Below are 13,807 nucleotides of genomic sequence, written 5' to 3'. Positions count from 1 at the left end.
CAGAGGTCAGACGTTTCTTGTAGTTGGCCACCAGGTTTGCACACATCTCAGGAGTGATTTTGTCCCACTCCTCTTTGCAGATCTTCTCCAAGTCATTAAGGTTTCGAGGCTGACGTTTGGCAACTCGAACCTTCAGCTCCCTCCACAGATTTTCTATGGGATTAAGGTCTGGAGACTGGCTAGGCCACTCCAGGACCTTAATGTGCTTCTTCTTGAGCCACTCATTTGTTGCCTTGGCCGTGTGTTTTGGGTCATTGTCATGCTGGAATACCCATCCACGACCCATTTTCAATGCCCTGGCTGAGCGAAGGAGGTTCTCACCCAAGATTTGATGGTACATGGCCCCGTCCATCGTCCCTTTGATGCGGTGAAGTTGTCCTGTCCCCTTAGCAAAAAACACCCCCAAAGCATAATGTTTCCACCTCCATGTTTGACGGTTGGGATGGTGTTCTTGGGGTCATAGGCAGCATTCCTCCTCCTCCAAACACGGCGAGTTGAGTTGATGCCAAAGAGCTCCATTTTGGTCTCATCTGACCACAACACTTTCACCCAGTTGTCCTCTGAATCATTCAGATGTTCATTGGCAAACTTCAGACGGGCATGTATATGTGCTTTCTTGAGCAGGGGGACCTTGCGGGCGCTGCAGGATTTCAGTCCTTCACGGCGTAGTGTGTTACCAATTGTTTTCTTGGTGACTATGGTCCCAGCTGCCTTGAGATCATTGACAAGATCCTCCCGTGTAGTTCTGGGCTGATTCCTCACCGTTCTCATGATCATTGCAACTCCACGAGGTGAGATATTGCATGGAGCCCCAGGCCGAGGGAGATTGACAGGTCTTTTGTGTTTCTTCCATTTGTGAATAATCGCACCAACTGTTGTCACCTTCTCACCTTCCCACCAAGCTGCTTGGTGATGGTCTTGTAGCACATTCCAGCCTTGTGTAGGTCTACAATCTTGTCCCTGACATCTTTGGAGAGCTCTTTGGTCTTGGCCATGGTGGAGAGTTTGGAATCTGATTGATTGATTGCTTCTGTGGACAGGTGTCTTTTATACAGGTAACAAACTGAGATTAGGAGCACTCCCTTGTCCCTTGTGTCTGTGCTCTTGTAGAATACTGGTTGAGGGGTAGAGATGTAGTTAATTAATCCTTGCCCACGAACATTCGACCAGCCATCAGATATGATTGCAATACAGTCTGCTTTCTCTATAATTTGCTTGACCTTCACTTGAACTCTGTTGAACTCTTCATCCAGCAAATGACTAGATAAAGCATGTCTATTTGGAGGGGTGTATGCTGTGCGAAGTACATTCAGAAAACTCTTCCAATACACATTGCCTGTGAGCATCAGATGTGAACCAGTTGCATTCACAGCTCAAGCAAGACATTCATCAGATTTCTCTGACCCCGTTCCTCCATTGAGTCAAAAAAACTTCTGATTCCAGGAGGACCATGAGCTGTTGCTATTGATAAGGTGTCTGATTCACCATTTTCACCTCGAATAGAAGTAGAAGGACTTTTGTCAGAAGTTGCTTGTTGTGAGCGCTGAGGGAACTTTATGCACTTGGCCAGATGATTCTGCATCTTTGTTGCATTCTTCACACATGAATTGGCACAGTATTTTCAAATGTACACAGCTTTTCCTTCTACATTAGCTGCAGTGAAATATCTCCACACATCAGATAGTGCCCGTGGCATTTTCCTATAAAGATTAGGGAAAAAATTGTTAAAAAACCCCAAATACAATTCCATGTACAGATAAATAGTTAAGCAGTTCGATTAAACAACTTTGTAAGATAAATGTTTTAAAATGAAACATGTATGGAAACAGGTGAATTAACACTGTTAGCAGGCTCAAGAAAGCTAAAACCCACATGGTAGCAAAAACTAAACTAGCAGAAATTGTTAATGAGTTAGAAATGTTTTAATCACACTTTGCTGTAGGCTACTATATACTAGTTAACAAAAAAATCATGTATGTCATATAAAATATATTCACCCCACCCAGTATTGTAATCAAAACTTCAGCGGTACATGTGATGGAAGAGTGCACTGCATATGTGATGGAAGAATGCACTGTGCATGCAGAAGGTTGAATTCCATTGAATTGGGGATAGCTGAACCAACTTATGCCAATAGACCTAGACTTGCCTTATGTGTATCCCACAAAAAAGGTGCACTGTTATAAGCTAACTTTTTTGATGAATTTAAGCAAATATTCCCCAAATTCCCTGGCTTAACTACCCATGGAAAATTATCAGAACATTTCCGACCCTTTGCAACCCTAGTTATATTTGGGACGCTCTATGCGCTGCAAATCCCGAGTGGACTCCTGAGTGGCCCAGCATTCTAAGGCACTGCATCTCAGTGTTAGAGGTGTCACTACCAACCCTGGTTCGATTCCAGGTTGTATCACTTCTGGTGTCACTACCAACCCTGGTTCGATTCCAGGTTGTATCACTTCTGGCCGTGATTGGGAGTCCCATAGGGTGGTGCACATTTGGCCCAGCATTGTCTGGGTTTGGCCGTCATTGTAAATAAGAATTTGTTCTTAACTGACTTGCCTTTAAGTCCTCATTGGTTTTTAGGAGCATATACCCACGTTGGTGATAGAAAGATGAACTGAGGTCCAAACTCCAGTCGGTAGTGGGTAATGCATCTTAAAGTTGGTTGCCAACCGCCATATAAAAGTCCAAAGAAGAAGAAAAAGCCTGAAGGAGAGATTACTAGAAAAGTTTTACCCTTTTATCTGTGGATTAATTGTCAGAGTAGAGGACCTTGAGCATTTCAGGTAGAACAACCCAATGTTTATATCCCAGGACAAATTAGCTAGCAACAGCAAGCTAGCTAGAAACATTTTCATAAATGTTTGCTTATCGACCGGTCCCTAAATTAATATAATTGGTTCAGAGTTCGTTTTGATATTTCATCCTGCGTGTCCTGATCCTGTTTGGTGTGGGGGATAAAATCAACATGCGCGCGTTGGCAGAAGCACCCGCGGTCTGGTCAGCATGTCAGTATGTGGCAAAAGTTAGATATCTAATCAATGTAAAATGGAATTAAAATGACAAAACACTAAATTAAGGGAGAAGGATAGGCTACAACGACCACGAGCCAACAGGTAGGCTCCTTTTTAATATTCCGAATGGAGTTATTTGTAACTGTAGGATGAGAAAGCGAATGCACTGCAGCCTTAATTAACCCTAGCTAGCTAGCTTGACTATCTTCGTGAAGGGGGTAGCTGCATCCCAATATGGCGACCGGGTGTGTCGAAATAAGTGGGTGTATGGAAAGCGAATCAGCTAATTGGGCCGATTTGTTGGCACTCAAGACCGTTAACCCGGCGGTCAGTGCTCTAGTTTTGTGCCTGCCGACTCAAAGTGCTTCGTACTGGGTATAAATAATGGTCGTGTCGCCGGTGCGGTGGTAGCTACGTGGCCATTTTCTCTCGCATTATTTTATTTCAAGTATGTTAGAAGCCTACACAATAAATAACTAATATTTATAACCATTTAGACTGTAATACATAGTCTACTACGGCAACAAACGGAACACAGTGCCCTTACTCCTCCTTGGCAAGTAACGGTAACGGCATGGAAAGTAGCTACCCAGAGTGAAAGTAAGTACACGCATACAACGCATGAAGCAACAGTAGCCTGACAGTTACACCTATAATTAACTTTATCAAAAATACGAAAATATCGTCCGTTTTATAACTGAAAATTTACAATCATCCTGACTTAACGGAAGAAAAAAAACAGCTCAATCAAAAACCTTTACTGTATTTGTTTATAAGTAGTTTTCCTATCTAGCACCCAGATGTTTTCCTGATCAGATCATGAGGGCAGGAAAAACTTCAAGTCCAAATAGAAACCCAACTCTGCATGATAAAGAAAGCCAAAGGAGATTTAAACTGCAACACAGACGATACACTTTCCGTCTACCAAATTTTATTAACCATTTGCATTGTGAACACATCAAATAAAGCAATGTCCATCATTCCTTAAATTTGCACAACACCAACTAAAAATAACTAAACATCTTTACATCGTCATGTAGTGACCAAAGTGGTGTGTAGTTGCAACATTTTTTTTACAAAAAAAGGCTCAAATATTGGAATTTAATGTCTGGAACATTTGAACCCATCTATGCTGAATCATTAGCTTTGTTATGCATCAAGAATAAGATACCTAGCTTCTTTGATCTTCAAAGTCTGGCTCATATATCATCATATATACATTTGGATGCATGGAACGTCGCTCAGATGCACCTTGGCTATAAGACTGCACACCTATGCGCTTTCAAAACAGGATTCTGTCCCAAATGGCACTCTATTCCCTTCATAGAGCACTGTAGTGCACTATTTAGGAAATAGGGTGCCATTTCGGAAGCATTTAGTAAAAAAGTAGAGACATAAATGTTCCTATCGCAAGGAAGTAAAAACATCGGAAAATTAAACTGACAAAGAGGTCTCGTATCCCTTATTGCCAGCAGTGATTTTTATTTGTACCACCAGATTTCCAAAGGGCTTCTTATCCAGCTCATGTTTCACATGGAATTTACAAGATCCATTTCACAAAGGAAATAGTATGGGAAGTTGTTTTCCCCACCTCCATCTATCCACCCCCCTTCCGCTCTCTCTCCATCTCTCGCTCTTCAATCTGTCTCCACAGTAAAACGCTATACTGTTAGAAAATATATAGTTTTGGTATATTGTACATAGGAACTTGAAAAACATAGGAAGCTCCAACCTCCCCTTCCCAATGTCCAGACATACTGTATCTGCTGCTTCTATCTATGAAAACCATGAAGACCGGGTAGAAAGTATTTTCCTGAATGACTATCTGAACACGCGGGTCTATTCTGGGTCCCCAAAGTGCTGGTGGGGGGTGTTGTGGGCCCGTGTGTCTCCTTTCTCTTCTAGTGGTAGTCCTGGTGGGGAGGAGGAAGGCTAGGTTTGGGGCGGGAGTTTATAAATGCCTTGACGGGACCTGTGGAGGAAGGAGGCCACGGTCCAGGCTCAGAACCTCAGGTGCGACTTGTGTTTCACCATGTATCTGTAGAGGGAACAGGAAGAGAACATGGCATGTGGCCAGAAGGAGCTCATTCATTCTACTGTCATCCCATTCAAATATAAATCCCAAATATTTCTATAACCCCAGAGTATATGAAGTATAAACTTTTACAGAGAATATTATTTAACTCAATGTACATAAGTTTCCATGTAAATGTTAGCACTCATCTTCCAGGGTTAGGGTCAATTCCATTTCAATTCAGAAAGTAAATCAAATTTTAACACCACATTTTCCCAATTGAAGAGAATTGGAATTCAGTGCACTTCCAGAATTAATTTGAAATATAATACATTTTTTCAGAAATATTTTTCAAGTAATTTCATTGAAAGGATAGACCAGTATAGAAAGAGGGAAGGGAGAAGGGTTTTCATAACAAGATATAGGTGGGTTTGGTATCAACCCCATTGCGTCATGAACATACATGTGCACAATGTGCTATCAAAACAAACCTGTCGAGGGTCTCCCAGAACTTCAGGAACATGGGCCGGTCGAGATGGCGCTTGTGGTGGCTCAGCTCCAGCACGGTCACGTCCCACTTCTGCACATTGGGGTCCATCTTCTGCTCGTCATACTTCAGATGGAAGGCTCGGACTGCAGGGTGACCACAACCACACACAGTCAATTAGGTAGGACCAAATCTCGTTTCGAGACATGGGTTGGACAGGTTAGCTCAAATACATTAACTTAAGTCCATCTAAAGGGATCACAGGTTAGTAGCCAAAGAACTGTATGGGTAGCACTTTACAGTTTGAAATAACTGGGTAACCATTTACCTGTCACAAGAAAGACATACAATTACCTTGTCGAAAGTAAAGTGCTACCCCTGTATGTATAAGAGCAAGTGGGGGGAATCTCACTTTTAGCGAAAATGTCCACAGGAGATCCGTCAGGTAGCAGCCAAGGCCAGCCCTTGAACTGCCAGGCAGGACCTTGCACGAAAACGGCCACCACGCGATCCCTGCACAAACACACACAGTAAACATCAACCTCTAGTGTGAAAACAATTAATACAAAATTAGACCGTTTTGCATGTGTGGCACAGTAAAATGGGAGTAAGTTTTGCACAATCGTCACATTGTAAGCCAGATGTAGAGAGGATGTATCATCATTTGTGGCCATGGGGTAAGTTTTGAGGGGCTGGTTGCTCAAGTGGTATAGCGGTATGTGGGTCAAGTACTTTCATTTACAGCCGACCATTACCACAATATCGTGAGGTACTGTCAATCATGTAGTACTATTGTGTCTACACACACATGTACAAGTCACATATTGCTCTTTAAGAGCATTCCACACCAGGATTGTACAACATTTGCCCATTACTCATTTCAAAATTCTTCAAGCTCTGTCAAATTGGTTGTTGATCATTGCTAGACAACCATTTTCAGGTCTTGCCATATATTTTCAAGTAGATTAAAGTCAAAACTAACTTGGCCTCTCAGGAACATTCACTGTCTTCTTGTTAAGCAACTCCAATGTATATTTGGCCTTGTGTTTTAGGTTATTGTCCTGCTGAAAGGTGAATTCATCTCCCAGTGTCTGGTGGAAAGCAGACCAGGTTTTTCTTTAGGATTTTACCTGTGCTTAGCTCCATTTCGTTTCTTTTTTATCCTGAAAAACTCATAACATACCCATAACATGATGCAGCCACCACTATGCTTGAAAATATGGAGAGTGGAGCTCAGTAGTATGTTTTATTGGGTTACCCCAAACATAACACTTTGTATTCAGGACAAAAAATTACTGATTTGCCACATTTTCTGCAATATTACTTTAGTGCATTGTTGCAAGTTTTGAAATATTTTAATTCTGTACAGGCTTCCCTTTCACTGTCAATTAGGTTAGTATTGTGGAGTAACTACAAGGTTGTTTATCCATCCTCGGTTTTCTCCTATCCCAGCCATTAAACTCGTAACTGTTTTAAAGTCTCCGTTGGCTTCATGGTGAAATCGCTGAGCGGTTTCCTCCTCTACGGCAACAGTTAGCAAGGACACCTGTATCTTTGTAGTGACTGGGTGTATGAATACGCCTTCCAAAGTATAATTAATGTTACAATGCTCAAAGGGATATTCAATGTCTGCTTTTTAAAAATCTACCAATAGGTGTCCTTCTTTGCGAGGCATTGGAAAACCTCCCTGGTCTTTGTGGTTGAATCTGTGTTTGAAATTCACTGCTCGACTGAGGGACCTTACAGATAATTGTATGTGTGGGGTACTGAGATGAGGTAGTCATTCAAAAACATGTTAAATACTATTGCACACTGAGTCCATGCAACTAGTTAAGCACAATTTAAATAACTTGCCATAACAAAGAGGTTGAATGCTTATTGACAAGACATTTCAGCTATTAGTTTGTAAAAAAAATTGAATAACATAATACCCCATAATGACAAAGTGGAATTGAGTGTAGGCCAGTGGAAAAAAACCTCAATTTACTCAATTTTAAATTCAGGCTGTAAAAAATCGAGGGGTGTGAATACTTTCTGAAAGCACTGTATTTATGGAAGATCATGAACGGTCATGTATGTTCATAATGTGGTCATGTATGGTCCTGGAGACTCACCAGTTCTAAGTGAAGTGTATGTATTGAAGATCATAAATGGTTATGTAGTAGGGTCATGTACGGTCCTGGTGACACGGTGGCTGGTCAATGATACGGAGTGGAATGTATGTATCGAAGATGCCAAATGGCCATGTACGGTGGTGGTGACTCACCAGTCCTGCGGAGCTAGTTTGAGGGGCTGGTCGATCACCCTGTAGGGCACGGTGACGCTGAGCGTGGCCCCCCCGGGCTGGATCTGGTCCTTGCGTCTCTGGAGCAGCACCTCGTTGTCCCGCTGGATGCCCTGCTTCTTCTTCTCCTCTGGCGTCACAAACCTCACGGAGAGGGGAGGGAGAAGAGTAATGGCTAATGCAATAGGTACGATACAAAACCTCCGTCAAGAAAGCATTACTGTTAGCAAGGCAAAATAAAGTATTATGGTGCCCATGCAATGTTGTTTTCAACATGATTCTAATATAGGGATTTTTAAGTCCGACACATGTGAAGCTTGTTTTTTTATGACACGTTTATTGATACCTCGTGGATAAATGTTGCAGTCTTGTGTGTGATAAGATGAAGTTACTAAGTGTCCTGATTAATGAAGTGTTATTATTCATTTCCAGCATAGCTATTTTAGCCTAGTCTGAATTGTTTTCACTTGGTCGTCACTCCTTCCCTCCATTTCCTTTCTAGCATGCTAGCATACAAAACAAGTCCTACAATCTTCTTCTACCCATCAAACTAACTATAGCCTACATACCAAAAAAAGTGACATACCCGTAGTTTTTTTTTGCCCGTTTTAAAACTTGGTAACTGCTAGCATGCTAGCCTCTCCACACACAAAACAAGATCTACTGTACTTTCCCTATCACATTCACTGTACAGTATAGCCGATTATATGTATAGACGACATACCAACAACAAAAAGTGAGCATCCCCCCGTTTTTCACACTTTATTTGGTCTGTTTACAAATGCAACTCTACACAGAGTCAGGCAGTAGACTGGGTTGGTAGCTAAGGGTCATATTCATTAGGCACTAAACAAGAAACTCTGTGAAACAGGGAGGAAGTCAATGGGAGAAGTGAAAATGTTTTGTTTATTTTTTCCAAATCTAAAAAAGGCACAGATTTGTGCCAATGTCTTAAAGGCACAGTGCAGTCAATGTGATTTGGAAAGTATTCAGGCCCCTTCCCCTTTTCCAAAATTTGTTAAGTTACAGCCTTATTCTAAAATTGATCAAATAAAAATCGTCAATCCACACACAATACACCATAATGACAATGCGAAAACAGGTAAAGATTTTTTTTGCAAATTTATAAAATGTAATAAAAAAATATTTACATAAGTATTCAGAGCCTTCGCTATGAGACTCAGGTGCATCCTGTTTCCAATGATCATCCTTGATGTTTGTACAACTTGGAGTCCACCTGTGGTAAATTCAATTGATTGGACATGATTTAGAAAAGGCACACACCTGTATATATAAAAGGTCCCACAGTTAACAGTGTATGTCAGAGCAAAAACCAAGCCATGGGGTCGACGGAATAGTCCGCAGAGCTCCGAGACAGGATTGTGTGGAGGCACAGATCTGGGAAAGGGTACTAACAAATGTCTGCAGCGTTGAATGTCCAAGAACACATTCTTAAATGGAAGAAATTTGGAACCACCAAGACTCATCCTAGAGCTGGCCACCCGGCCAAACTGAGTAATCGGGGGAAAAGGGCCTTGGTCACGGAGGTGACCAATAACCCAATGGTCACTCTGACAGAGCTCTAGAGTTCCTCTGTGGAGATGGGAGAACCTTCCAGAAGGACAACCATCTTTGCAGCACTCTACCAATCAGGCCTTTATGGTAGACTGGCCAGATGGAAGCCATTACATAATAAAAGCACATGACCACCCGCTTGGAGTTTGCCAAAAGGCACTTAAAGGACTCTGACCATGAGAAACAAGATTCTCTGGTCTGATGAAACCAAGATCGAACTCTTTGGCCTGAATGCCAAGCATCACGTCTGGAGGAAACCTGGCACCATCCCTACGGTGAAGCATGGTGGTGGCAGCATCATGCTGTGTGGATGTTTTTCAGTGGCAGGGACTAGGAGACAAGTCAGGATTGAGGGAAAGATGAACGGAGCAACAGAGAGATCCTTGATGAAAACCTGCTCAAGAGCGCTCAGGACCTCAGACTGGGGCGACGGTTTCACCTTCCAACAGGACAACGACCCTAAGCACACAGCCAAGACAGAGCATGCTTGGCTTCGGGACAAGTCTCTGAATGTCCTTGAGTGGCCCAGCCAGAGCCCAGACTTGAACCCGATCAAACATCTCTGGAGAGACCTGAAAATAGCTGTGCAGGGACGCGCCCCATCCAACCTGACAGCTTGAGAGGATCTGCAGAGAAGAATGGGAGAAACTCCCCAAATACAGGTGTGCCACGCTTGTAGCGTCACACCCAAGATGATTCGAGGCTGTAATTGCTGCCAAAGGTGCTTCAACAAACTCCCCAAATACAGATGTGCCAAGCTTGTAGCGTCACACCCAAGATGATTCGAGGCTGTAATTGCTGCCAAGGGTGCTTCAACAAAGTACTGAGTAAAGGGTCTGAATACTTATGTAAATGTGATTAAGTTTTATTTTTAATACATTAGCACACATTTCTAAAAACCTGTTTTTGCTTTGTCATTATGGGGTATTTTGTGTAGACTGATAAAAACGGCTAACAAAATGTGGAAAAAGTCCAGGGGTCTGAATACTTTCAGAACACACAGTACCAGTCAAAAGTTGACACCTACAAGGGTCTTTATTTGTATTATTTTCTACATTGTAGAATAATAGAGAAGACCTCAAAACTATGAAATGAACACATATGGAACCATAAAAAAAAGTGTTAAACAATTCAAAATATGATATATTTGAGATTCTTCAAAGTATCCACCCTTTGCCTTGGACAGCTTTCAACACTCTTGGCATTTTCTAAACCAGCTTCATGAGGTAGTCACCTGGAATGCATTTCAATTAACAGGTGTGCCTTGTTAAAAGTTAATTTGTGGAATTTCTTTCCTTAATGCATTTGAGCCAATCAGTTGTGTTGTGACATGGTAGGGGTGGTATACAGAAGACAGCCCTATTTGGTATAAGTCCATATTATGGCAAGAACAGCTCAAATAAGCAAAGAGAAATGACAGTCCATCATTACTTTAAGACATGAAGGTCAGTCAATCCGGAAAATGTCAAGTTTCTTCAAGTGCAGTCTCAAAAACCAAGCACTATATTAAAACTGGCTCTCATGAGGACCGCCACAGGAAAAGAAGACCCAGAGTTTTCCTCTGCAGCAGATGTAAGTTCATTTAGAGTTACCAGACTCATAAATTGCAGCCCAAATAAATGCTTCACAGGATTCAAGTAACAGACATCTCAACATTAACTGTTCAGAGGAGACTGTGTTTATCAGGGCTTCATGGTCAAATTGCTGAAAAGAAACGTCTACTAAAGACTAAAGGACACCAATAAGAAGTAGAGACTTGCTTGGGCCAAGAAACTCCAGCAATGGATTTTAGACGGGTGGAAATCTGTCCTTCGGTATGAGTCCAAATTTGAGATTTTTGGTTCCAACCGCTGTGTCTTTGTGAGACGCAGAGTAGGTGAACGGATGATCTCTGCATGTGTGGTTCCCACCGTGAAGCATGGAGGTGTGATGGTGCTTTGCTAGTGACACGGTCACCGATTTATTTAGAATTCAAGGCACACTTAACCAGCATGGCTACCACAGCATTCTGCAGCGATACACCATCCCATCTGGTTTGCGCTTAGTGGGACTATCATTTGTTTTTCAACAAGACTATGATCCAACACACTTCCAGGCTGTGTAAAGGATATTTGACCAAGGAGAGTGATGGAAAGCTGCATCGATGACCTAGCCTCCACAATCACCTGACCTCAACCCAATTGAGATGGTTTGGGATGAGTTGGACCGCAGAGTGAAGGAAAAGCAGCCAACAAATGCTCAGCATATGTGGGAACTCCTTCAAGACTGTTGGAAAAGCATTCCAGGTGAAGCTGGTTGAGAGAATGCCAAGAGTGTGCAAAGCTGTCATCAAGGCAAAAGGTGGCTACTTTGAAGAATCTCAAATACATTTTGATTTGTTTAACACTTTTTTGGTTACTATATGATTCCAAATATGTTATTTCATAGTTTATGTTTTCTCTATTATTCTACAATGTAGAAAATAGTCAAAATAAATATAAACCCTGGAATGAGTAGGCGTCCAAACTTTTGACTGGTACTGTGTGTGTGTATTTTTTTTCACACTACGAGGTTGGAATAATACTGTGAAATTGTTAAAATGTCCTTTTGGGGTAAGAGTGGTTTGAAATTGGTGGGTAAATCAGCAAATAGACTAATAAGAAACCTCTCTACCAACTGCTAGTTTTCAATTTTCCACTCCCCACTCAGACCACTCCCAGACAGTCCTACATTGGACTTTTAAGTAGCTGAACATGCCATTAATACAACACTGTCCAAGAAAGAGAGACAGAATAACAACAAAAAAATCCAGAAAAACACATGTCAAAAATTGTATAAATTGATTTGCATTTTAATGAGGGAAATAAGTATTTGACCCTTCTGCAAAACATGACTTAGTACTTGGTGGCAAAACCCTTGTTGGCAATCAGAGGTCAGACGTTTCTTGTAGTTGGCCACCAGGTTTGCACACATCTCAGGAGTGATTTTGTCCCACTCCTCTTTGCAGATCTTCTCCAAGTCATTAAGGTTTCGAGGCTGACGTTTGGCAACTCGAACCTTCAGCTCCCTCCACAGATTTTCTATGGGATTAAGGTCTGGAGACTGGCTAGGCCACTCCAGGACCTTAATGTGCTTCTTCTTGAGCCACTCATTTGTTGCCTTGGCCGTGTGTTTTGGGTCATTGTCATGCTGGAATACCCATCCACGACCCATTTTCAATGCCCTGGCTGAGCGAAGGAGGTTCTCACCCAAGATTTGATGGTACATGGCCCCGTCCATCGTCCCTTTGATGCGGTGAAGTTGTCCTGTCCCCTTAGCAAAAAACACCCCCAAAGCATAATGTTTCCACCTCCATGTTTGACGGTTGGGATGGTGTTCTTGGGGTCATAGGCAGCATTCCTCCTCCTCCAAACACGGCGAGTTGAGTTGATGCCAAAGAGCTCCATTTTGGTCTCATCTGACCACAACACTTTCACCCAGTTGTCCTCTGAATCATTCAGATGTTCATTGGCAAACTTCAGACGGGCATGTATATGTGCTTTCTTGAGCAGGGGGACCTTGCGGGCGCTGCAGGATTTCAGTCCTTCACGGCGTAGTGTGTTACCAATTGTTTTCTTGGTGACTATGGTCCCAGCTGCCTTGAGATCATTGACAAGATCCTCCCGTGTAGTTCTGGGCTGATTCCTCACCGTTCTCATGATCATTGCAACTCCACGAGGTGAGATATTGCATGGAGCCCCAGGCCGAGGGAGATTGACAGGTCTTTTGTGTTTCTTCCATTTGTGAATAATCGCACCAACTGTTGTCACCTTCTCACCTTCCCACCAAGCTGCTTGGTGATGGTCTTGTAGCACATTCCAGCCTTGTGTAGGTCTACAATCTTGTCCCTGACATCTTTGGAGAGCTCTTTGGTCTTGGCCATGGTGGAGAGTTTGGAATCTGATTGATTGATTGCTTCTGTGGACAGGTGTCTTTTATACAGGTAACAAACTGAGATTAGGAGCACTCCCTTGTCCCTTGTGTCTGTGCTCTTGTAGAATACTGGTTGAGGGGTAGAGATGTAGTTAATTAATCCTTGCCCACGAACATTCGACCAGCCATCAGATATGATTGCAATACAGTCTGCTTTCTCTATAATTTGCTTGACCTTCACTTGAACTCTGTTGAACTCTTCATCCAGCAAATGACTAGATAAAGCATGTCTATTTGGAGGGGTGTATGCTGTGCGAAGTACATTCAGAAAACTCTTCCAATACACATTGCCTGTGAGCATCAGATGTGAACCAGTTGCATTCACAGCTCAAGCAAGACATTCATCAGATTTCTCTGACCCCGTTCCTCCATTGAGTCAAAAAAACTTCTGATTCCAGGAGGACCATGAGCTGTTGCTATTGATAAGGTGTCTGATTCACCATTTTCACCTCGAATAGAAGTAGAAGGACTTTTGTCAG

General features: G+C 42.4%; 1 protein-coding gene across 1 annotated transcript; it reads right to left on the bottom strand.

Moving 5' to 3' along the window:
- Window positions 1–3,926: 3,926 nt before the first annotated feature.
- On the bottom strand, window positions 3,927–13,212 carry LOC120056255 (parafibromin-like). Its single transcript, XM_039004505.1, has 5 exons — window positions 13,182–13,212; window positions 7,785–7,977; window positions 5,931–6,031; window positions 5,523–5,664; window positions 3,927–5,055 (listed from the first exon to the last, which is right to left on the bottom strand). Exons 1-5 carry the CDS (start codon window positions 13,210–13,212, stop codon window positions 5,019–5,021), a joined length of 504 nt encoding a protein of 167 aa, XP_038860433.1. The 3' UTR covers window positions 3,927–5,018.
- Between the last annotated feature and the right edge of the window lie 595 nt (window positions 13,213–13,807).

This window comes from Salvelinus namaycush, chromosome 11 (assembly GCF_016432855.1).
Source record: "Salvelinus namaycush isolate Seneca chromosome 11, SaNama_1.0, whole genome shotgun sequence".
NCBI classification, from domain to species: Eukaryota; Metazoa; Chordata; class Actinopteri; order Salmoniformes; family Salmonidae; genus Salvelinus; species Salvelinus namaycush.
The sequence above is the reverse complement of the archived record's forward strand: the minus strand, read 5'-3'. Positions and strand labels throughout refer to the sequence as shown.